The 26,274-nt window shown below is 44.8% G+C and overlaps 2 protein-coding genes across 2 annotated transcripts in view; one reads left to right on the forward strand and one right to left on the reverse strand.

Annotated features, from left to right (window-relative positions):
* The first annotated feature begins 3,673 nt into the window (after positions 1-3,673).
* On the forward strand, positions 3,674-21,156 carry TMEM198 (transmembrane protein 198). Its single transcript, XM_063288961.1, has 5 exons — positions 3,674-4,040; positions 11,182-11,432; positions 12,601-13,176; positions 18,140-18,327; positions 19,460-21,156. Exons 2-5 carry the CDS (start codon positions 11,270-11,272, stop codon positions 19,604-19,606), a joined length of 1,074 nt encoding a protein of 357 aa, XP_063145031.1. The 5' UTR covers positions 3,674-4,040; positions 11,182-11,269; the 3' UTR covers positions 19,607-21,156.
* A 467-nt stretch (positions 21,157-21,623) lies between these two features.
* The window catches only part of OBSL1 (obscurin like cytoskeletal adaptor 1), an 82,360-nt gene continuing 77,709 nt past the window's right edge, over positions 21,624-26,274 (reverse strand). Inside the window, exons 30-33 of the mRNA XM_063310384.1 lie at positions 25,268-25,372; positions 23,982-24,248; positions 22,278-22,547; positions 21,624-21,818 (exon numbers count right to left, since the gene is read on the reverse strand). Coding sequence (XP_063166454.1) covers positions 21,811-21,818; positions 22,278-22,547; positions 23,982-24,248; positions 25,268-25,372 — 650 coding nt within the window. The 3' untranslated portion in view covers positions 21,624-21,810. The remainder of the gene's footprint in view (positions 21,819-22,277; positions 22,548-23,981; positions 24,249-25,267; positions 25,373-26,274) is intronic.

A 26,274-nucleotide genomic window follows, 5' to 3' on the forward strand; every position in this document is an offset into this window, starting at 1 on the left:
TACAGATGTGGTTTCTTCTGATTGTATTCTTCCGATATTTTTTTTCACATCCCTGATTTCCTGATAGTCGGGATTAACCAAACCCCAGTTTGATCAGCCAAAGGCAGCTAATTGATGCTACCTACTGTGACAAAAACAAAAAAAAGCTAAAAATCATATTTCACTGTTTAAAAACAAAGAAGAACAAGACATTTTCTTTTTTGCAGAAATCTAGGTAACCACTACATAACAGCAAAGAGTTAAGAGTATCTTGTATTTATTTCTGATGTCTAGTGATATTGTGGATTTCTGCAGCCCAGATTTGATAGACTACCAGTATGGATTATTCAATAAGATAATATTAAAAATTTTGGTTTTGTGTTCAGTATGGATGCAGTTTATCGTAGGTAGAGATAAAATAATTTTGGCAGGCCAATGAATATAGAATGAAGTTTCTGAGTACCATTTTTTTAACTGGCCAAAACAAGAATGTTGGTCCATGAAGTCATGAAGAGTTGGAAGTGACTGAATGAATAAACAACAACAACATACCAACCTATGTTGCTTCACCAGAATATATAATTTACTGAATCTGTTATCTTTCCTTTCAGGCCAAAAGGTCAACCATTCACTTTACTTGGATATTTTGCATGATTATTTAGAAGTAATTGGGTTCATATGACTAATCCAAAGAAAGCATGCCCTGTTGTAGCCCCTTAAAACAGAAACATGGCAACTATCCTTTGCCAATTGATACGTATAAATTAGGGTTTTTCTTGCCACAGTGCCTTGCTTTCATAGTTCTTGTTGTTTTTATTCCCATTTTCAAAGCCAGCATATACTATTGTATGTTCACATAAACTTCATTCTTGTACACAAATATCATAAATACAATATTTTGTCTTCTACAGAGATCATCCAGTATTGAACTTTATTATACATCTAAACAGGAGTGGAGGGGGGGAATTACAGATCAGTCTCAATTTATATAAAATGAGATGGGAATCAGGAAAGTACAAATCAATATGTTTCCTTTACATTTCTCTAAGTGTGGGCACGTGCAGTCCATGAAGCTTTCATATCATTTCCCAGAAGAATGGCTGTTATTCTGTTGTAGTGAACACAACAAAAACATTATTACAGTCAATCATTAATATTGACAACAAATCTTTAAAGTGCCATATTCTCTTGTTTCTTTTCTGCACCATGTTTGCAGTGATGCTTGAGACCTCAAGCCACTAGCTTTTAATACCACATTGCAAATTCATAAATAATGATTTCCTTTATGTAGTTCTGTGAGCATTGCACATTGCATTTGTATGGGAGATTAATGCTTTGCCAAATGCTTACTTATGCTTATGTTTTGTTGAATCCTTGTCAATCATCCAAGATTACATTCCAGTCCACCCCAAAGGGCTGTTTGGAAACTAAAAGCATTTTCTAAAAAAATTATAGATCCTTAATTATTTGGGCAAGAGCACACAAAGACAGAGGCTGAAAACTTCAGAAAGCTTTCTTTACAACTCTTTCAAACACAATATAGTTTCACTGAACTATATGTAACAATATAAAACTTTGATTTTATTTTTAAAAGGTTAGCATGTGTTAAGTCATATTGTTACGAACCCTGATAAAGGTTTATAAGCAAATATTCCATTTTGTAGCTGGGGGTAATTTGGTATTAAAGAATTCTAAAGCTTCACACAATATTACTTACTTTGTAACACAATTTCTTTCTGTCACTTCATCTGCCTTTGATTCCAAAAGCCTTTCTTTCATATAGTATGCTCAGAGTTTACATATTTTCAGAAATATGCTGGTTTGAGCCAAAAGTGGGTACCATATGCTTTCAGTTCTAAGACAGGAATGTAAGAACAGTATGTCAACTCCTTCTCCCCATCCTAACAAATAAATGACCATGATAGCCCAATAGACAGAACTGCTGGGATTAGGGATGTGATATCCAGAGCTGGACAATATAAAACATTGTTTGATGTGCTCAAAAATAGGGGCCACATACAATTTTGAGTGCCAGGATGGGGGTCATAGTATCTTTATACAATCATTTACATTTAGGGGAAGATTTAAATGTACTCAAATTCTGCTGAGTATAGCACTAAGGCAAAGAAAGGCTTCATTCCGTGGGGCAGAATTAATCATCTGGTACAGCAGAGGAGAATCTAAATTGAGCTGCTGAATACTGAATGTGGGAGGGGAGAAGGCAGCAAGAACAGCAAAGGCCCATCATTCCTACGCATCACCCTCTTTGTGAGGCTGAGAGCTCAGCAGATGGCAAGTGGGATTCAGACTTGAGCAGATTGGGTGAGGTGTCTAAACTAGTGAAGTAGCTAACCTCGGGGGGGGGGGGGGTCAAGGATGTTTGGCTTCACTTGCAGACTCATGTCCTTCCTGTAATCTGAATGCCACCAATTTGGTATTTTGCAATTATGCTTTACTGTTAGCCTATATGTAAAGGAGAAGCTTCAAAGAACCAATCAAATGGCTACAGAGGAAGCAATTGCTATAACTTCTAGCAATGGGAATAGGAGAGTTTCCTGTTTATGGTCAAGCCAGCCATGTCGGTAGATTTATTCTCCTGTCCATTGCTCTTTTAGAATGAAATGCCCAGCTCAAAGATTAGCACATAGTAAAATTAATGTTATTTTTTTCCTTTGTTATCATAACCAACTAAACTGATTGAAATGCCTTGCAATTTCATGTGAAACTATCATAGCCTATAATGGGTAAAAACAATATATCCAGGCTAGTTTTAAACTGAACTGAACATTTTTGCCATTGCTCAGCTGGAAAAAAATTAAGATACCTTACCAGGTTCTGTACCATTCCAGAGCTCAGGAATACATTAAGTATACTTCTCTTCTACAGTTTTGTATCTAGCTGTCTTTAGGAACCTTGATCTTAAAACTGCTGATCTATCCAAATGGCTAGTCTTCCAGCCTCATGTATAACATCATATATAACCCTGTGAAATACCTTTTGTAAATTTTAAGTGGTGACTATTCATCTTCCTTGGTGATTTAGTGTCATAATATTTGATGGTTCTTTCATAGACAATAGTACAGGTGAGTAGAACTGGATTGGAAGGATACATTCTACTTTGAATAAAACCAATTCATCATAAAAGATTTCATATACTGTATGCTGATGAAGTATAATATATGTATCCTGCAGCCACAGTGGGAATTAACTTATAGAAGGATTAACGTAATTGTCAGCAGCCTAAACACAGTACTGTACAATCACAGCAGAAATAGATGCGTGTTTGGAGCTAGGAGGGAATGGACCGTTTCTAAATTAGTCTGATGAAAGGGATCGCAGATCAAGAAGATTCAGTCCAGAATAACGTATGTGGTGCCACACGACGCTTTGTTTCCATTTTTCTCAGGTGCAGCGCGTGCACTAGGACTTCGCAGCAAATGCAACGGGTAGCAAAAGGACCTGCATATGTAATGCGTTGAAAATAGAGAGAAGGTCCAAGCGGCGGCTACTAATGCGATTCAATCACAACGAGGCAGCCTCAAGGACCAGCCAGCGCAATGCTCTGGAAGCAGGGGGTGTACCGGGATATGCCTAAACAAAGAGATCTCCAACCGGAAATAGCTGGGACACGAGAGCAGCTAGAGGGGAGCTGCCGTCTCTCCGACACAGAGAGGGGCGACAGCAGGGACCTGTGTGGGAGCTCGAACAGCGGGTGTGACATGTTCACCCCCCTCCCCCGCGACACCGCCGCGGGCTCCAGGCGATAAGCAAAGCGGGGGCGGGGGGAGGATGAGACTTGGGGGCGGGCGACGACCTCAAAGAGAGGAAGGCAGGCAAAGGGAAACGGGGAAGGCGGCCTGGCTGCCGTGCGACGCGCGCGCCTGGACCGAGCCAACCTTTCTTCCCCGGGTCTCGCGAGGGCGCGCGAGGAGCAGACTGGAGGGGAAAGGAAAGGGGGTGGGGGAGAGAAACTGCGCCGTGACGTCACGCGGAGCTGTCCCTCAGCACCGGGCCGAGCCAGGCGGGCTCTGGCGCTCCGGGTTCGAGCCTGGGTCCTGCAGGTAGGGGAACTACCGAGGCGAGGGGGGTGACTGCTGGGGGCTCGCTGTCTTGCAGCAGCGCCACTTGGTGGAGGAGGGGAGGGAAACGGCTACCACCGTCCCCACCGAGGGTTGGGCGGAAAACGCTCCCCGTGATGGAGAAGCAAAGGAGGGGGCTCGGTGGAAGGGAGGTAGGGAGGAAACACAAAGCGGCATCTGTGCTCCGGGATCACCGGGAGCGCTGGGTTAATGCGGGAGCGAAAAAGAGAGCCGCTGGTAGCCATGCCTCTGTTTCCCTCCTGCGCCGGGACAGCCTCTGGCAAAGGTAAGAAGTTTGGAGAGGCAGGGGGTGAAGTTCACTTGCATGCCCGTCACCGCGGTGTCGGGCCACGGGGAAGCCACCGATGGGACTAGGCAGGCCTAGCCCTAGAGCGAGGAGAGAAGGGCGGAGGAGGATTGCTATTCCATATTGTCCTGAACATCCATGCACACAACTGGCTCTTCTCGGATGGTAGGCAAAGCTTGCCCTAGTCCGGCACAGAGGTTACCGTTCAGATCCCGCCCCAGCTCACCCCCATTGCAAGCTAAACCCTCAGGGAGCCCATGTGTGCCCCTAAGCTCTTATTCTTCCGGCCTGTATTTGCTTAGACATAGCACCCTGCGGGGGAGAGGGCGGGTAGTAAAAGCCCAGCCCCCACTATCTCCTTCCCTCTCTTAATTAGCATCACCCGGGTAAACAAAGGCTAAGCTTTAAAAGAACAGCCACAAAGCCCACGGCCCTTGACTGGGGGGACAGAAACAAGGCCGACCCCTTCCGAAAGAAAACCCTTACCCTGTTGGTGTACTCCAGCTTTATAAGAGAGAGAGTGAGATGGACAGTGACGAAGTTTGATAAATAAATAAAAATAAAATAAATAAAATAAGGTCCCTGAGCCCATGATTCCCAGTGGACCCCTCATCCCAAACAAAGGGAGTCTGCTGGGTTCCCCAGAAGTCTTTGCAGCTCAGTATCCTAGCAACCCTCCAGCTTCCCTTACGTGGTCTGCCAGCCCCAAACAAGGATGCATCTTGATCTGGCTTGTGCTAATGACAGCAGCACATTGATGAGCTGATGGGACGAAGCAGCCTGGGGTATTAATGGATGGATGCAGCCAGGTATGGTGGTAAGCAGAAGGAAGGGAAGAAATGCAGACTGGGAAGAAATGGGGGACATAGTGGGATGAGGCTGGTATGCTCTGGATGGCAAGAAGGCAGGCTGATACCATTAGCAAAACAGGTTTCCTTAGGAAGACATGGCAAAAGGGAAGCTTTGTAAAGCTATCTAACCCCAGTCACTCTACTACCAAGTCAGAAAGTACTTGGCAGTATTTGTGGTTTCTGCATTTCCTTTCCTTTTGAAACAAAAAGAAAAGACAAACTTAAGTCAAGCTCAACTCCTCTTGATAAATGGAACATCACAATGCAATGTTCTTGGCAACAGTATAGAAGTAGTTTGCCATTGCCTTCTTCCAGGATGGATGGATGGATACTCACACACACAGAGAGAGAGAGTTTATAATTCTCATAACTAGCATCATGTGTGTATTCATATCTACCTGCAGTTATGATAAAACTTTGTGCATCTGATACAATGGACTCTGATCTACAGAAGGTTGTGTTGTAATAGAAGTGTACTTTTTAAGATGCCACCAGGCTCTCTGTTATTTCAGTGAAATGCTATTTTCCACAGAAGGAAGTGAAGATTTGCACTGCTGTGACTGCTGGATGCATAGTAGTCAACATAGGGGTTGGCATAGGTACAACTCCTAAATGTTCAAGTAGACTGATTCAGTAAACATTCTTTCTGAAAATACCTGGAAGCCTAGTTTTATGTTTGGGATGGAAAGGGGTATGTGATTTGCTATGAAATGGGATGTAGTCAGTTTACCAGGTTGCATCTGAAGCTGGATGCTGTATGGAACAGGACAGTGGAAGGGGTCCTGCTGTTTGGAAAACTTTAGGATGAGGTTTGCATGGAACAGAGCAATGTGGATTCAGTTCTGAAGGAACTTGTATTCCAGAGTAATCAATCTATGCTTTGATAAAGTTACTTCTATCTTTGAAGCTGCCCCCCAGCCACTAGACTCATTAGCTATAGGATAATGAGAAATTAGCCACAGAGAACTGCTTAATGAGGTAATCCTGAACTAATCATTCTGGAGACAAAAATAAAGCCTCTAAGTGACAGGGACATGTGTAGGCTGTGGCCATAGTCCCTGCCTTGTGTGTGCATGTGTGTTTATATGGATATGCGGTTATAAGTACTTATAGCTTGTTTATCTTTCATGCAAGGAGGGATAGAGTCTAATGCCAGGTACAAAATGAATGCTAAAAACATTCAAGCCTGTGCCTTCCTCCTCAAACAAAACATACTTCTTTACTGCCTCTCTAGAAACACAGCACAGGGTTTTGTTATAGCACAAAGCAAAGCTCTGGGGTCTCCTTGCTTGCAGAGCATCTGGCACATAGACCCCCATGCTGCAGCTGCTCCTTCATAGTACCACTACCCTGGGTTGCTCCCAGGTTAATAGGATTACTTCAGGAGGAGCTTTTCAGCAAGCTGGCAGAATAATACCAGAGGGGAGGAGGAGGAGGAGGAGGCTCTTCCTCATATACAGATCCTATGAGCTTTTAGGAAACATTTGCAGAGCATAACAAGGTGTGCTCTGGCACTGTTTCCTGAGACACAAATAGCTTGGGGCAATGGTTTTGTGCCTTGCAGAAACTAGTTCCATCAGGACTAGCTTGCACCAGTGGCACTTTTATGGCATCAATTTCTTGTCCAACTCCTACCATATTCCACATGCTCTCACACCCTCTTTTAATATCTTCAGTTGGGCCAGTCTTTCTCCCATCTCTGAAACCTCATCCTAAGAACCTGAGCTGCATTATGGCAAGCCTTGCATGTAATTTAGGATTGCAACATTGGGTGCAGTGCCTCTTTAAAAAGACTGGTTTGCAGAGCTACCCAAATCTTGCTCAGACAAATTCCCAGTAATTGGTACGGAGGCAGTATCCCCTTCTCCTCTTTCCTTTCTGGATTCATCTATTTTGGAAGGAAAGGTCAGCTTCACTGCTCTGTTTGTAGCTGCAAAGTTTCCTGGGATGAATATTGTTTATGAAGGAGCCTGTGGGAAAGTGGGAACTTGAACCCTCAATCACTGCAGAGGAGGATTAGTTGGGATTCAATCAATTCCGGGAAAGGAGCCGAACTGGCTGGCGTGGAACACACAGTCAGTCAGTCATGCATCCCCCCTCCAGCTGCCTCTGGAGAGGACTAAAATATGTTAAATACTAACAAGTGTTAAGGTGTGAATTTCCTTGTTCCCAGTGAAGAAGGATGGGGACATGGGCTGTTGTCAGCCAGGAGCAGAATCTTGTTTGCTTAATGTACACATATGAGATGGTATGGATCAAGAGTTCTTCGGTACAGCAAGTGTCAATGGTTATACTTGAAACTAGGGCTACCACAGCTGGGTTTCAAAAATCCAGACAACCACTGGATGGAAGCAAAGTAATACATAAAATTGTATGTCTTTGCTGCCATCTAGCTCTTGACCACAGTTTTGCAGCCCAGATATTATAGCCCTACCAGAGCTAGTATTGGGCCTACTAGTTTGCTCTGAGCTACATTCTTCTTCCCTTGGCAGCAGTACCCTGTAGAAAAAGGGAACATAGCTACCAGGGTGCAAGAAGAATTAGAAAAGCTGTGCTACAAGGGAAAAAAGAAAACTAAATTGGTGGTTGACTAGAAAGTATACTATTGGCGTTTCAATACCCCACATTTCGGTTTAGACCGATGTTGGCAGATAATTGCTGGCATGATTCCAAATGTTGATGTTATGGAACAAGAGCGTGATTATTTGTGTCAGTGGACTGGTGTGGTTTTCAGTTATATCAACAAGGGGCAGTGATTTGTTTTTACTGGACCTGCATTATGTTAATGTAAAAAGGAAGATAAGTTCCACCGAATTTGAATGATGAAAACTCTCAGATTATGAAATTTTGTGTAACCTAACATCCTACGTATTTTATTAGGGTTTCCTCTGTGGTATTTTTATGGTAGCAAATATATTTATTCATTCTGTATTATGTGCACACTTGTTTGGAATTAGGCCCTGCTGGATTCAGTGTGTTTTGTATATAAACATTTGTAAGAACAGAACACAAGCCCCTTCTTGGGTTAAGAGGTTCAACATGAGATCCTGACATAAATTCTGTATATGTACTAGATCTTCTGATTCTGCTATTTCCAAGCCAACTTCCAATTTTCAGAGGTAGTATATTTATGAATAAGAAATGTTAAGGTTGAACCACAAGCCTGAACTATTGCTTTGTTGTCCTGCTTGTGGGCTCCCATTTAGTGGCATTTAGCTGAAGAACAGATTGCTGGATTTAGTAGACGGTTGATCTAATCCAGCTGACCTTTTTCTGTCCTTCCATTTTTTATTCACTCTTCACATATATTTGCACAGTACAGTATAGCTTCCAGAAATTTATGGGGACATTCTATCAAATAAGGGTCACAGTTGAAAAGGCCCTAGCCGTAGTTATTTCTAGCCACACTTCCTTTCTAGGCAGTGCCCATAGCAGATCTTAGTGGACAAATAGACTTTCAGTTGATAAAATATCAGCGAAGTTGAGCCAGCTGGGTGATCTTGGGCCAGTCCCTCTCTCTCAGCCCTAGGAAGGAGGCAATGGCAAACCACTTCTGAAAAACCTTGCCAAGAAAACTGCAGGGACTCATCCAGGCAGTCTCCAAGAATCAGACATGATTGAACAGATTAAAAAAAAAAAGAATTAAGCAGAATTATCCTTGAGTTAAGCGGATCTGACATGACCTTCACCCAGGATTCCTAGATCACCTGGTCTGGACCCATTATTGATTATCCTTAATTTTATTTATTTATCAAATTTGTCACCATCCATCTCCTCCCATCAGAGGGACTATATGATAGGTAGCTGATCATCAGGCAGTTTCCCATTATTACCTCTAGATAAAAATGAGATATGAGATTCAAAGGGATTTCTTCTTTCCAGTAGTTGTGATGTTGCTTCCCTGTAAAAATTTGCTGCCACTGTAACCCCTGACCCAGGAGTCTGGTCATTGTTGGGCGTGATTCACTGGGCTGCTGATCATGAGGGGATGTAACTTAGGTAGCAATTATATATAGCAGGAATGGCATTGCGTAGCCCACCAGCTGCTGCTGAACTTCAGCTCCCATGCAAGCCAGCACCTGAAGATAACGGGAGTTTCAGTCTCCCAGAATCTGGAGAGGGACACATTGTCCACCCTGAAAGCCAGGAAGAATCAGGGTAACTGTTTCATCCAGCTGTGCCTAACCTGGTGCTCTCCAGGCAAGTTGGGCTACAACTCCCAGAATTCCTAGCCATGTATCCAGCAGACACTCTATTAGCAAAGGCTGATTTCATAATTTGGTAAGCCATTATCTGCAAATTCTTGCCAGGTGATGGATGAGGAGCTTTTGAAACAAAGCAAAAAAAAAAAAGCACAACCCTGAAAAAAGCAGTCAGTTGGCCATTTCTCAGCACCCAATCAGAAAATGCCTTGCCTACCTTAGCAACAAAGAGCACACCAATCAGAAGATGGTATGCTTTTAGTCCGGTATTCATTGGCTACAGGGAAGGGGAGGGAGTGAATGAAAAGCAGAGTGTGGGGGGGAGGGGAGAGACAGCAAGAAGGTGCTTCAGCTTTCCTAGGCTATTGACCTGTGTGTGACCACCTTCAGTGCTCCTGCCCCCCATACTAAGAACTGATTGCATTGTTGCAGAAGGATTCCTCTGTGCCCATGTATGTGGGTGGGTGGGTGGGCAGATGTAGAAGGTGGCATTTACTCATAACTGTCTGGAAGTGGGTTGCAAAAACAATCATCCAGTCTGAAATGAATCATTGATTCAGGATTTTGTCCTTTCAATTGCCAAACACTAGAGCAGGGAGGGCTTGTGTGCTTCTTCAGCTTGTATTTTGGTTGATTAGCAAATTCATCATGAGCAGGAAATAGTTAACAAAGCCAAGCTTCGTTGCTTGCCTTGCAGCCTATAATCTATCAGACGTGAGAAAACAGAGCAGGAAGTGTGCCACCGTTGCATGTCCTGGTTTTAAACATGAGCCACGTGGTATCTATCTTTATTGTCCTTTGTGTGGTAAACAGTAAACACAGTAAATACAAGAGGAGACTGAGATACTTTGCCTGTTCTTAGGTTTCGACTCAGGCAGCCCATACACACCAAGACAGGGTTAATGCAAGTCAGCCTTTGACAGATGCTTTTTCTGAACTGCTACACCCCCTTTGATGACTCACTCCCTTACCCCTCTTTATGCTAGAGACTGGGGGTTGGAGATGGGGGGGATGTTGTTAAAAGTGTCATCTGTTCTTGGCTTAGTTGCTATGGAGACCATACGGTGGCGATTCTCTTTATAGCCACTTTTTTTTTCCATTTTGGTAACTTGTTGTCCCATTCCTGTTTAGCTCTCTCTTCTTCCAGAACTGCTCTGAGCCCATTCTGTCATGGAATATGAAATAACACTGTTTCCAGCAGGCTCTGCAAGGTTCTTATAAGGAAGGAGGAACTGCCAGTTTCTAAATAGCCTCAAGAATAGAAATAGCTAGGAGTTAGTTATCTGGCCTGTTTGGCCTCTTTAATGCCTTGCTGACATCCTAGATAGCTGTTTCTGCTTGACTGTAATGTTTGCTAGATTTGGCTCAAGTTCAAGGATCTGGTGGGTGTTCCTAACTCTGATGTCATATGTTTAATTCTGATTCTTAGTTGCTTCTTGCAGCCATCAGAAAAGAGGAGAGTTGTTCTAGCACAGTGGCAGAGCACACATGCATTGCATAAAGAAGGTCCTGGTTTCTAGCAGAACTGGGAAAGTCTCCTGCCTGAAGAGAGAATCAAGAGTTAGGTGGGAGTGATGATCTGATGATCGAAGGGGAGCTCCTTAAGTTCCTATGGAATTCTCAGTAGAATAGCCCTGCCATGTGTATAGGGACCTGCTGGTTCTTCCTTCAGAGAAGTTGTAGCCTGTGAAGTTCATATGGTATGTTGTATTATCAATTGTACCACACTGGTTCTCCATTCCTTTCCTATCCTTTCTCAACAGATGGAAGCTAAGTCATGAGGCAGTATTTTCTGCAAGTGACCGGGAGGGAGTGGGGAGCCTGACATCGCCACAGAAGCCCTGAAGAGCCATGACGTCAACTGTACAGACGCTGCGTTTCCCACTGCTTCCACATGAACCAGACCAAGACCGGACACATAGTTGCGATCAGGAGATTGAGAGGCACTATCAAGTAGTGCCCTCAGTTGTATGTGCCATGTGCTGCCTCTTTGGGATCATCTATTGCTTCTTTGGTGAGTGTGTTGCGGTGGGATGGCCTGTAGATTACTCTGGGTCTATAGAGGGCAACTGGAAGTACAGCATGTGGACTCAAGGGGAATGTATTATCTCAGTGCCTTATCAGGACATCAGAATGGGCCATCCCACTTACAGCCAGCTACAAATCTCATTAGCTGTATAGCAAGACAAACTTAACTGATCTTGGGGGAAGGAGCGAATGTGTTGTATCAACTCTCTAATCCACATTTAACCAACCAAAATCTCTCTTTCATTGAAACTTTTCACCTGCATATTCTTCGGCTGGAAGGGATGGAGGGGTAGGAAAGTCCCCACGTGCCTGGCTAAAACACAGGAAGTGAGGAAGAAAGGGACAGCCTCTCTTTGGATACAGCTGGTAGAACTTAACCCCCCTCCAAAAGAGAAAATACTGTGGCATGACACATTCAGCCATTTTGAGTTGTGGGCTGCCTGCACACCAAAATGAGTGGCTATGTTCCCAGGTGTGGGAGTCAGAGCGTCAGAGGCGGTGAAGTGGTTGCATTGACAATTGCTGTTGTTTTTATCTTGGCTGCTGATTGTGCATTTGTTTTGTGTCTCTTTTGTGTTTTTTTGCTAGTTTTAATTGTTAGCCACTCGGTGTCACTTGTTTGAGGTGGGTGGCCATGTAAAAGGAATAAAATGAAAAATAGAATAAAATAAAACCCAATAGTCTGTTGACTGAGGGTGGTGAGGGCATCTGGATCTTCCATGTTGCATGAATACAGCAAATGTATATTTAGCATCAATGTAGTGGAACTCGGGTTTCTGAACTGCTCTGGCCAATATCTTCCTGTGGTTACATTCCTAACCATAGCAAACTCCTGTGCTAAGTGTAATAAAGCCCTAGGAGGAAACATTCAGAGTGACAGCTCTGTGCTTCCAGTTACACATTACAGAGGATCTGAAATGTTCAAGGATACATAGACCTGCTTTTAAAACTCCCCAGATATCCCCTAGTAATATATAATAAAAGGTTGTGTGTGAGAGAGAATAGAGAGAGCATGCACTCTCTCTCTCTCTCTCACACACACACACACACACAGAGGTCACCCAATGGAATGGGAATTGTTCTGCTTTGCTAGAGTAAATGGTTGAGTAACCTATCCCGTCCACCTCATCACTCTCCTTTCCTTCTTTCCTTAGGATACCGATGCTTCAAAGCAGTGATGTTCCTGACTGGGCTGATGTTTGGTTCAGTAATCATCTTCATGTTGTGCTACAAAGAGCGGGTGCTGGACACTCAGCTGAGCGTGGAGGCCTCTGTGGGCATTGGGCTGGGCATTGGTGTGCTCTGTGGGCTGGTCACCATGTTGGTACGCAGCGTCGGGCTCTTCATGGTGGGGCTGCTGCTGGGGCTGCTGCTGGCTGTGGCTGCACTGGTAGTGATGGAGCAGTTCTACCACCCACCCACTGTCTGGATCCCTATTGGCTTGTTGCTGGGGGTGGGCATGCTGTGTGCTGTCCTGACCCTGCAATGGCAGCACCTCTTCACCACATTGTCAACTGCTGTCTTCGGTAGTGCTGTCATGACTGCCACTGCTGACTACTTCGTTGAGCTCTTTCTGCTGCTGCAGTATGTTTATGAGCGTGTCAAGGTGGCCCCTGCCCGGCCCATCTGCTGGTACAGCTGGGTCATCCTGGGTACTTGGCCTGTCCTGGCATTTTTGGGTGTCTTGGTGCAATGGAAAGTCACAGCTGAAGGATACTCACACACCGAAGGTGAGTATGGTACCACAGGGTGGATGGCAAAAAGGCTGAAAGTAAGCAAATTAGTATTCAGATTGAATGAGTTTTATGGATGATTTGCTTCGTATTGGCTGGGCTTATATATCATACTTGGTTAAGCATGCTTACTGAAGCAATAACAATTTATTGGTTTCTCCTCATACGCTAAGACCTACATTTGGAATGGTTAACTTTCCCAGTTTCAGGGGCTACATCCTACTCCTTCAACCATTTGTTCAATCTCATGCGGCATCACAAGAAGGGGCAGAATGGAAGCAGGTAGCCCTGCCTGAATTTTGATGGTGTGATTCAGGGAGGCCAGTTTCTTTGAGTTTAAAAGTGTGGAAAGTAGAGCAGTTAAATTGGTTAATGAGTCTCAAGTCATTCTGGCATCACACAAATGCTTCTGCACAATGGGCCAAAGCTTTCTGACAGATGAGGTTCTGCCCACCATCAGATTCCTGAATATCATAAACAGTAGGACTGGGTTTATTACTGCAGTTGGTGGTAGGGCCTAGACTTCCTGATAATGGTGGCCAGCACTGTTTTTATTAACAAGGCTGTCCTTTGCTCAAGTCAAAAAAGAATTGCTTGCCAACCTTTCTGCCAAAAGCAAGGAAGAGGTGGCACTGGTAGTGCCTAAGCAATGCTTCTTTCAGGTGTGGCCCATTGCGTTTCAGACCTAAGGGCCCTGTTCCAAGATTGCCAAAGAATAGAAGGAGAAGCAGAGGATTCTCTTGTATCTTTACAGGTAGTCCTCGCTTAACAACCATTTCTTTACTGACGGTTCAGACTTACAACAGCGCTGAAAAAAATGACTTACAACTGGTCCTCACACTTATGACCATCACAGCACCCCTGCAGTCACATGATCATGGTTTGGGTGCTTGGCAACCAGTTTGCATTTATGACCGTTGCAGCATCCCGTGGTCACGTGATCACCGTTTTCATCCTTCCTGGCTGGCTTCTGACAAGCAAAATCAATGGGGAACTGTATGATTTGCTTAATGACCATGTGGTTCACATAACACCCATGGTGATTCACTTAATGACCACTGCAAAAATGGTTGTAAAATGGGTCAGATTCACTTAGTGACCGCTTTGCTTAGCAATCAAAATTCTGGTCCCAATTATGGTCATTAAATGAGGACTACCTGTACTTAGTATCTGGAGGGCTACCTCTCCATTTGTGCTTCCTGTGACTCTTCTCAAATACAGCAAGTTTTTCTACCAAGCTTTGCAGCTGTGCTCTTCATTACAGTGTAATTAAAGTTGCTGTAAAATTACGCAGTGTGAAAAGGTGAAAGGTCCCCTGTGCAAGCACCGAGTTATGTCTAACCCTTTGGGGGGGACGCTGCTTTCGTGACATTTTCTTCGCAGACCATAGAGCGGGGCGGTTTGCCATTGCCTTTCCCAGTGGTCACCTTCCCCAGCAAGCTGGGCGCTCATTTTACTGACCTTGGAAGGATAGAGGGCTGAGTCGACCTGAGCGGGCTACCCGAGAGAGAATCCGGCTTCCGCTGGGATTGAACTCGGGTCGTGGGGAGAGTTTCGGGTGCAATACTGCTGCCTACCATGCTGCGCCACACGAGGCTGTGTGTACACAGCAACTTTTCCTTATTCTTATTTCTGTCCTTTACAGATTTGTCCTTTCCTGCATTACTTTCTGGGGCAATAAATCGTTTCAATTTCCTGAGGGTAGAAAGCTTTACCCTTGGTCAGGCGTGAGCAGAGTTTGAATGTTTAGGAGGACTTTTCTGCCCCCATTCCATGCTGAGATCACCAAAAGGGGTATGACTTTTTTCAACCTGATAAAGGGTGGGAATAGTAGTGCGAGGCCTCAAGGAGGCAGACTGCTCCCATCCCCATCCTAAAGCCTTCCCAACTCTAAATAGATGCCCACCAGATCACCATTTTGGAAGTGATTTGGGGCCACGTTTCAGAGATGGGGAGGTATAAGGATGGGAATGAGATTGCTTTGCTTTTCAGAGATCTCCTGCTCCCATTCCCACCCTTTACCCTACAAACACCAACAATGTCCAAAATTGCAAATACCAACAGTGTCCAAAATTAAGTCTCGTACTCCCATTCCCAGCTTTACTTTTACAAAAAAAAAAAAGGCATGTCATACTGTTACCAAATACTGATAGCATGATTTAAGGCTACTGGTGAGTTGCAAATGGGGGTGGGATGCCTGGTGTGATTCACAGGGTGCCCACGCCTGCTGTTGGTCCACAAAAATGTAATAAGAGTTTGTTGCATTGGTTTACTATCACCAGTTGATCTATTCTTTCTTTAAAAATAAAAGCAACCCTGGCCAGCAGCCATATTATGGAGGTTGTAATCCAAATCAGCTACAGGACACTAAATGGTCTGCTGCAGGTTAAATAAAATTAACCAATGAATGATTTTATATATTGCAAAATCAGAATTAAGTTTAAACCTGCCCAAATGAAAATTCTGAGAGGGTGTGAGAACTTACAATTCTATAAGCAGAAGGTAAAATAAAATAGAGAGCCTCGTGTGGCTCAGAGCGGTAGGCGGCAGTATTGCACCCGAAACTCTCCCCGCGACCCGAGTTTGATCCCAGCAGAAGCTGGATTCTCTCTCGGGTAGCCGGCTCAGGTCGACTCAGCCTTCTATCCTTCTGAGGTCGGTAAAATGAGTGCCCAGCTTGCTGGGGAAGGAGACGACTGGGGAAGGCAATGGCAAACCACCCTGCTCTATAGTCTGCCAAGAAAATGTCACGAAAGCGGCATCCCCCCAAAGGGTCAGACATGACTCGGTGCTGGCACAGGGGACCTTTGACCTCACAAAATAAAATACTATTTTGTTATATGAACTATGCCAGAAACTAGGTGGGGGAATGTGATCCTGCTAGTTCTCTTGGATCTCTTAGCTTTTAATACCATAAATTTATTTATTTATTAAACAAATTTATATAGCTGCCTAACTCACACACAGTGACTCTAGGCAGCTTACAGAAGTAAACTAAGGTATTCTTCCAGGCCATTTGGAAGAGTTAGGCACTGTTTTGCAGTTCTAATCTTTTCTGTTGGGATGTACCCAGAAGGTGATGTTGAGGGACTTCCGTCAAGCATTTAGATTATAATATTGACTTGTGGTATTGCACAAGATGGACTCTAGGATTGAGATGAAGCTTGTTCTGGATAGTATTACACTTCCCCAGAAAGAGCAAGTTTACAGTTGGGTGGCTCCTTATCACTGGATGTGACCGTGATGAAGGCACGTTTGCATACTGTATTTTTGACTAGTACACCAAGTGTGGCCCTTCCTGAGACAGTTGGACTTGATTATCCATGGCTTGGTTACAACCCAACTCAGCTATGCAATGCATTTTATGTGGGGCCACCACTGAAAAATGTCCATAAATTGCAATCTGTGGTAAATACAACAGCAAGGCTACAGACCGGTGCAAGGTACAGGGGTAGTATATGCTTGTACTGAAAGATCTATACTTGACTTTATGCGGGGCTATCAGTTACTGATGGGTGTAAGTTAAAGTGTTGGCGTAGTGCTTCGAAGTCCTAAAATGGCTTAGGTCTTGAATATCTGTGGGGCTGCTTCTCGCAGTGTGAACCTGCCCAGTTCCTTAGATCTCCTGAGGCTCGTCTGAAGGTGCCCCAACTGCCTGGAGCTGGACCATCGAGCATGCAGAAAAGGGCCTTTTTTTGTGTGGCTCCTGGGCTAAAGAACGTGGTTCCCAAAAAGCTATATTTCACTCCCACCCTCTCAGTATTTAGGGAGAGGGTAAAAATACATATCTCACCAAGTTTTTAATTGTTAATTATTCTGGGGAATGATTTTAATTTTGGCTTTGATTTTAATGCCATTGATTGTATTGTTTTACGCTGTTAAGTTTTATTGTTGCCAGCTACCTCGAGTGTTGGAATAAACAGAAAGGCGGGGATATAAATTCAAGATAAATAATCAAGATAAGATTGGAATTATGGCATGTTCCCTGCTATGGTAACACATCTGTGCCAATATAGTTTGAAAAATAAATTCATGAGCATCAGACTTATGTAAAGTCCAACGTTAAAAGCATATTGGCATGAATTTCAACTGAATGCTCTCAGTGTCAGTTGCCTAGGGTTGTTATTGTTAGAAGAAAGTCACACTGATTTCATCCTGAAAGGCAACATGTGCGCCTTCCGTTAGCATCAAATGGAACAAATGCCATTTTTACATTCCATGTCTCTGAAATATGCATGAGCCCTCCTCACATAAGTGCCCAACAATTAATCTGTAACAAACTTTAATATATGATTAAAGCTTGGCTGATTAATTACAGTAATTAATCAATTACTATTTTAAAACCTTTGTTCAGACTTTATTCAGGATCATATATTTGCCTCTGAGAACTAAACTACAGTATTACATGGAAGTAGCTATAATTGCAACTTGTCGTCCTGTTTTTTTAAACCCACTTTAGGAGAATGCAGCTGATGGTGGTGACAGCAGAGTACGCTTAACTCTTTTTCTATCCATTTCTTCACTGCAAATCCCGAACACCTTTTCTCCCTGAACTCCAAATGTGCACAAACGGTGCTTATTTAGTGAAGGTCCCCCATATTGTTCCCAGCAGAGCTTAAGACTGGTTAGAGATTATGGTGTGAATGCAGAAGACCTGCCCACGCAGGGCTGTCTCCTGGGTTAGTGACTGATCCTGGGGAAGAGAGCCACCAAGCCAAGTGCCTGGTCCCCAGCCTAGGGAAATAGATGCTCTTTCCTCAGCCACGCCCACTAATACCTCAGGACCTGTGTCAGCCATAAACTCACCTAATGTTTGGCAGGTGGGGAGTTGGTATCAACTCGGCTTTTCCATTAAAAACAAAAATCCACAGTAAAGAAGTTTAGACATGGCTGTGCTCCCTCACTGGGGCCAGCCCTTTGTCCTGTGGGGTTCTCACATCACACTCTTCTTCCCTCCCAGTGATTATCAGTCGGCAGCAGCGCCGTGTGCAGCTGATGCGGATCAAGCAGCGGGAAGAGCGCAAAGAGAAGAAGAAGAGGCGGCCACATCCTCACCCCCACCTGCAACATAAGGCCCACCCGCCTGAGCCGGCCTACCGTCGCAAGCCTAATCCTGTGCGTCGATTTGATGGGGATGTGCTCTCCCCGGTGAGTGAACACCGGTGCCTTCCTATGCAGGGATAGGGTATAGGAACCTCAGCTGAAATTGCCATGAATGGGATGGAAGCTGCTGCTGGAGGAAGGGGACTTGTCTCCCATTATTTTCCTCCTACTCTGTCTAAGTGTGTGATTCTTTATGCTTGGGAGGGCTAAGTGTGTAAGATCAATAACCTGTGTTTCTCTGACATGCTCATTGAAGCTATTTAAGATAATATTCTTTTTCTGTGCACAGCTCCTCTGCTGTGTTAAACTCTGCTCCTTTAGGTAGTCCTAGCTGGCCGCTAAATGGCTTCAGTCTCCCATTCTTTTCCTCCCAGGCCCCCTGTTTATTGCCACCATCCTGCTCAATATCCGTGAAGCACTTCTACAGTGTACTCCTAGTACTTCACTTTTTCAGTAGCCTTTCCTTGCAGCATGGATGTGCTTCTGCATCTACTGCTTTCCATGCCCCCCTCCCCCGGCAACATAGGTGTTGCATAGGTGTTGCATATATAAAGAGAAAATGCTCAGAGAAAATGTATTCCACTTGTGTTCTTGGCGGTTGCATTTGGAAGGCAGGAGTGGAGGAGTGTCTTTCTAACGCTTCAAAATTTATTTTTAACCATAGAGGAATGACTGCCTTTTACCAAGAGTGTTGCCATAAGGCCCTTGTGGAGCCCACATAATTAAAGCGCATGCAGTGAGCTTTCCACCTATTAATGATAAACATAGTTAACTATGCCAGCCAATGTCTGTTTTCTGTTTTGTAATCTGTGCTATTTAGTTCCCTGACTACAAAGACCTGGCACAAACTTTTCTGGTCTTATGACGAGCCACCCTGTCCCTCCTGCTACCGGGGTGCCTAAATGCAGTAAACTGCAACCTGTTTAAAGTGGCAGAATGAGTGAAACCTCTAGCAGCTAGCAGAAGGTAACAGCAATACTGCAATAATCAGTGACAGCTCAGAGATTATTCCTTCTCCCAGGCAGATCAGGAGGTGAAGCCTGGACTTGCCCAAAGTGCTTTGGAGCAAGACAGCAAAGTCAGTTCTTCCATACAGTAAAATCTCAACAAGAAAAGGGGTGGAGATTTTTTATTTTTAATAATTTTTAAAATACTTTTCATTGTTTTTTTCTCCTAGAGCTACATACAGAGCTTCCGGGAACGGCAGACAGGTTCCTCTCTCAACAGCCTCCTGGCCAATGCTCACACTGCCATTGACATAGACTATGACTGTGGCTCCACTGTGCCCCTGACAACCGGCTCAGGCCCTGCCATGCGAGTATAAACCAGCACCTCCCCCCAGAACACAAGGGCTGTCCCCTGTGGTCACCTGGGTCAAGCCATGTGGCCACAGCTAGCATCTGGGGTACTGTCAGGACTTGAGGATATTCTTCATTGGTATTTGTGGCCTACGTGCAGATGTAGTTCGGCACCTCTCAAACTACGGAGTATAAGTGGAATTCTTCCCAGTGCTTCACTGGCTCTGTCCAGGCCATCGTGCAACAAGGGGCAAGGAAGGAGTTTGAGCAGGTGCTTGAGGCAAAGGGCTGAAGAGTGATCTGGCTGCAACCCACCCCAGTCAGGACGGTGAAATGCAGAACTTGAGGGGAGGCCACTAAAGAACGAACTACTCATCTGGATCAACCCCACAACAAGCAATGGCAACCTTTCCTATCCATCACTTCTGGAGCAGGCCTCAAAAAGGAGGACAGTTGGATGACTGTGTGCTCTCTGGCCACAGCTTCCTTGTCCTGCAGCCCGTCTTTGCATGCACTGACCCTAAGGACTGTTTCAGGGCACAAGTGCCATCGTGTACGGGTAGTGGAAGGTTTTGACTCAGTTCACTCCAGTCTGGTGGGAACTAGCCAGCTCAGGGAAATGGGGCCCTCTGGCCCTGGGCCCCTTGCCCATACCAGTGCCTGGCATTCTGTTTAAATGGGTGACTCAAGAAAGAAGGGGAGGAGGGTGGGGATTGGCAACCTGGGCTGGGCTTTGTCACTGTTGAAGTATGCAAGCGTGAGTGTGAGTCTGTGTGCGGGTGGTGGCACTGGAACAGACACAGACATGCGACTGGCATCCAGGCAATGAACCTTTCGGATGCCCCTCCCCCTCCACTTCGGATGCTGGAATGAGGGTGAGGTGGTAATGGAGTTGGGGAGGGGGAACCCATGTACATAGTCTTGTGACGGTTATTTGTATTAATTTATTATTGACCAAGAGTTGGGCCTAGAGAGTTTTGCCAGATCCAGAAGATGGATAAAGGAAAGGGAATAGCATCTTAGGCCTCAACCACGTTTTCCTATCTAATCTCACAAAGCTGGGGGAGGACAGAGAGAGAGGTGTTTCCCCTGCACTGGTGTTGGACAACCTTTAGCAGCTCCGACATTTGAGTTTTGACTTCCACTGTTGTCTCTGGGGCTGGGGCTTGCTCAGTATCTCCAACTTAAAGAATGCTGACAGTGGGGAGGATTCATCAGCCATTTATTTCAGGGGAGGCAGATAAGGATCCAGCAAGGCTTCTCTCCATTGAGAAACTGCATGTGTCTGTCACCAATCGTCACTGTTGTCACCCCAGAAACTTTGCACTCTTGTTCGTTTTGTCTCTCTTTTTGTATATGTGCCAAACGCTGCCAGGCTGTGGCTGCGCAAGTAAAAAAGCCTTTTAGGAATAGTGCTTCCATCAATGAATGTGCTACAAGCATCGAACTAGAACCAAACTACTGTTACTTGCATGTGCATTAAGATGGGACTGGAGATAAGTTAGGGCTTAATTTGGAAGAAGGAGAATGAAATCAACCCACATCTTGAGACATTACTTTCAGCAGATCTACCTAACAGAACAATCTTGAATTTTGCATAATGCACCCCAGATAATTGCTTTAAATTATCCATTTGTGTTTTTCCTCCAAAGGAAGTCCTTTCTCTTTTTGGCTTCAGGTCCTCCTTAAGGAATGAGATTTGGAAGTATAGATAATGCACATAAAGGTATACTGCACAGCGAACCTATCTAGGCATATAGCCTTCCACTGAGCCTGTTGCTGCTTTATATGAAGAACTTGGGAGAAGAGGGGGATGCAGTACATACCATGACATCAATGCATCTGTGAGGGGGGGTGTTTTTTTGGGCGGGGGAGAAGTAAGCAAAATAGTTGGCCATTCAGTTAGTGGCTTCTAAATGAGACCCACTGAAGAGTATATAAAGTTAGAGATAATGTAATTCCAGTGCTCTGTCTTTTCCCCATTGATCCAGGACCAGCAGATCATCACATCAACCAAAAAGCAACAATATTTTTTTAAAAAAATCAGGATTTAAGAACATTTAATAAAGCAGAATGTGCTTCCCATGTCATGCAGAAGAGGAAGAAGACAAGAAGATGACTTGTCTTTCTGTATGTCAGTTCTCATGATCGTTCATACAACTGCCAAACTTGTTGTCTTTGCCTTTCCAAGCTTAAACTTGGCTCCACTGTATTCAGGACTTTCCTGATGCTAGCACTCTGTTGAAAAAAGAAAAAGTTGCTACAAATAAATCTATCAGGACTGGGGAACAGTTCAATCACTTCCCCTTCCCTCAGTTGTATATTCCCAGGGATAGGAATCTATAGTCATCCAGATGTTGCTGAACTATAATTCCTAGCAATGCTAGCTAGCATGGCCAGTGGTGAGGGATCCTAAGAACAGTAGTTCAACATCAAGTTTAGAGATGGTCACTCTGAATTCAGTCTTTTGTTGGACCAAGTACATAGCCCATTTCACCCTCTTTGATCAGTATCCCAAGTAGGTCTATGGTAATGTCCAAGCCACAGAAGATCTGGTCCATTTCTCACATGATTTCACATGGCTCAGACTATTGTTACAGCCAGGCCTGTTAGGACAGGGATTTGCTTACATTTTCTTATTCTTGAATCAATTTCACATATTCCCTGTTCCCATCCAAACACACCAGACATATTTACCTCGAACTGTGAGATGGGCTTTGGAACGGGCATTACCAATGGTAATCTTCACCATCCCACTCATGGCAGGGGTAGTCTTGTAGAGCCTCAGCACATGGATGTGTCCCATGCTCTCCATTTGCACCTGCAAGCCAGGCTGCAGCTCCTCCCCATTGAGGCTCCACTGGGGAATAAAGTCTGGAGGGGCAGATATTTCACACTCAAACTGAGCTTCTGAGGGAGCAGTCACTTCCACGTTCTTCAGAGGCCGGACCACCTGGATTCCCTCAGCTGCAAGGGGAGAGAACAGCAAGAGTGGTTTATAGACTCAACAGCCAGTCTCTAAGGAATGAGGCTGAAATAAACTAACAGGTTGCTGGGTAATTTGCCATGGATTAGCAAGTTTCCAGTTCTTAAGTGTCAGAGAACAACAATAATGTGGCTCCCTCCATTGTGTTAAAACTAAAATAACAAGGCAAAGGCTACTAGGTGAAAAACTCACGAAAGGATTATCACTGTTTTTGTATGAAAAGACAGCTCATTCTAGGTAATAAAAGCAAACTCGAGCTGAGCATATAACTCAGAAACACCCTGGTGTGAGAGTCTAAACCATGGACCTGTTTGGGGACTGGGGCTGCTCAGCTTTTTATTTTGGAAAGCTGCAGTGGAAAGAATAATGGTGGAAAGTGAACTACATTGTGCAAAAGGGGAGGTGGAGGATTTTGTTTGCTGGCTTGCGGGGCGGGGTGTCTTCACACATTTATTTATTTAAAGTTGTCGATCCTATTTTAAGACTTCTGCTACAGTTGTCATCTATTTGCCCCCTCCAAAGTTGAGAAATCACGCCAAGTTTAGGGTAATGTCACCAAAATGTGGTGGTGAAGTTAGAGGCTGCCAAAAAGGGCTTGCTGCTGGCAGCTGCAGGTTGCCAATCCTTTTTCTAATTTTAACTCCACTCCTGCCTCTTTGGCATTCTCAACTCCTGCTAATCATTTCTCTGCAGCATTGTCTTCCTTAGGAGCATGCCGTCTCCCCTCCCTCTTGTTCTTCACTGCACTGTTGCACGCAAAATGCGGGCTTCTTGGTTCTTCGCCTGGCGCAATTAAACAGCCAATTGATCATGCAGAGCGGGGGAATAAAACAGCTATTTATTCAAGACGTCTAGAAGAAATAGGGTCTCCCCATGAAAAGGGAATGACCCCAAGTACATTGCAAGCAGCAGTTTTATACAATTTGGCAGCAGTTATCAAAACAGTTCATCAACGGATCAAAGCTGCTTATTGGTTAACTATTTCAGCACTTGTGCAGTTTCTTCACATACATCCCACATGGTATCCCATAATAGTTCTTAGCATGTTCTATGTTTTCCCCTAAATCCCTGCCTTGGAGTGGAGACTTTGGAATGGTAATTAGCTAGGGGTCACTGCCCAGTGAGCAGGGGTGTTTGGTTTGTCACCTACTGTGCCCCCTCCCTGCCTTAAGCACTGGCAACACCCTCGTCTGGGAACAGATAACAGAGCCCCCAGCCCTTCTTCTCCAACCTCCTGGCAAGGGCATAGATACGCCAGATTTATTTATTCATTCATTCATTCTTCAAATTTCTATCACCGCCCATCTCTCCCAAAAAGGGGAATTGCGTCCGTTAGTTCGGCTTCCAATTCCTTTCCAATTCCTTTCCATTATTTCTTGGTCCAATTTCACATTCCACAGCACTCACACCCTTACCCTCCACTAGCAGGCGGGCTGTGCAACGGTCATCCAGGGCATCGCAGGTATACAGGCCTTCATCTGCAGGCTCAACAGAGTGAATAACCAGAGTTCGGTAACAATCCAAATTGCAGATCTCATACTTAGGCCCAGCAAAGATCTCTGTGTCACCACGAAACCAGCGCACACGTCCTCGAGCCTGAGACACCGTACATTCCAGGGTGGCTTTGTGGGGCACTAGTACAGTTTTATCCCGCAGTGGTTTCACAATGCAAATGGGCAATGCTGTAGAAAGAGGCGACCCAAAGGCTCTGAGAAGTTGGCGTCTCACCTCCTGACCCCTGACCCACTTTTGCAAATTGATGAAGGAGATCTGGCTCCTCACCATAAACTCTGGATGGCCTGCACACACCAGGGCATCCTCAGAACCTTGTGGCATTTGTAAAAAGGAGGAAAGCAGAATCATGCCATAAGCTCCACCCCTGTCATCATGATGCATGACAAAGGGGGCAGGGCTTGCGTCACAGGAGTGGGACGCCACTTTTCTCATTTTGCTACATGAATATAAATCATGCAAGCCACTGAGAGTCATTGGATAGTGGTGGGATAGAAATGCAACAAGTAAATAAGTGTAATTCTGACCCTACGTGTAGACACTGCTGTGCGCATATAGACATAAAATTTCAAAGCCAAGTAGATTACTGGAGATGCCAGTTTGGTACAAACATGCTTTCAGCCTTCTACAGTGTCATGAGTAAGGATGGTGAGCAGGGGGCTCCCATCCAGGCTGTAAAGCGCATGCGTAGCACTGAGGAATTAGGTAGCCATTCCAAGAGACACAGATCAGGCCCGCCTTAACCTTTGGGGTTTATATGTCTGGGTTTTTCCCACGCTTCTTCAGTTTGTTAGGATTTCTGTTATGTAGCAGTAATAAAACACTAGAGACCTGTTCCTTGTCTCAGCGTGGTTCCTGGCTGTTAGGACATACAGTATGTTCACATATAGTCTTTCCCAAGCAGCCACACCAATCTTTATCGTTTCCCTGTTTGTACTCGTGTGCACACACACACACAAAGCCTGGTCTAGTTGCCTATAAACATACAATCCCCCTCATTATGTAGCACACGCTCCCTTAAATTGGAGATGCACAATCTGGGGCCCTCAGGCCAAATAAGGGCCCCAAATCCCTCCCAGAGACCTTCAAAATTGTTGCTAACTTATTTTTAATGCATCAGAAAGGAGAAATTATTAAATATGAAACCTAGAGCTGAATATCAGGCCCCACTGAGGAGCAGCTTCCTTACCTTCCACTTCCAGCCTGGCTTCTGAAGCAGCTGTCTTGGCCACAAAACGGACCTGGCCTGTGTCCTCAGGACGGGCAGAGCCTAGAAGCAGGAAGTGACGGGTTCCTGGGGAGGATGGAGGAAAAAGGAAAAAGAGGGTTTTCTGCATTCTTAAGGAGGGATGTATAGGGGTTTCTGGGGTGCCCTAGAAAGAAAGAGGGTGCCAGGATACTGGTGGCTGGAAGCAAGGACTCTGTCTTGCTTGTAGAAGTAACAAAAGGCTTGTCTGGGTATAAAAACACAGATACATTTGTATTAGTAATAAACAGCTGTTCCAGAGGATCACAACACAGCCTTTGTTGCTTTTTCCCAGCTGTTAAATCACAATATTCAAATCCTGGGAGAAAAACACTTTCTCCACCTATTGCGATAAAATAAATACAACGTGGGCTGCAACCACATAGGTGATTGGTGATTGCCTGTGACATGATCCTGTCGCCCCACAACACTGCTGTTCTGAGAACTGGGAGGAAGTCACCAAAGGGAGAATTAGGCATATGCTTAATACCTTATTTAGATTCAGTGGAATAGAAAAATGTTTTATATTGGGACACTCGCATTCCAAGCCAAGGCTGAAGATCAGCAGCTGCTGCTTTCACTCACCCAAATCAGGGTTACTCTGTAAACTAGAGCAGACAACTTTCACCAACTCTTCAGGTTTCTTGGCTGGGGGGCAGAAGCTTCCACCCCCATTGCCACTCCAAGGCCAGCACTTCAACCACAGACTGGAAAGAGAGCCTCCTGGATTGAAAGCAAGGCTTGGCCTTCTTTGGACTTCTCTTCCCATGAACTGGGGGGCAGCAGGAGGAAACCACTATTATTATTGATAGGCTCAATGGGAAATAAAATGCTTTTGAAAGTAGAGGGGCTCTGCCAGAGTGTGACCACTTCCCCATCTGCTCCTTCCCTGTCCCCTTTCTTCAGTGCTAGAATATCACTCTCTTGTGAACTTGAAATAGGATTTTCTT

Source organism: Candoia aspera, chromosome 1 (assembly GCF_035149785.1).
Source record: "Candoia aspera isolate rCanAsp1 chromosome 1, rCanAsp1.hap2, whole genome shotgun sequence".
Taxonomy (NCBI): Eukaryota; Metazoa; Chordata; class Lepidosauria; order Squamata; family Boidae; genus Candoia; species Candoia aspera.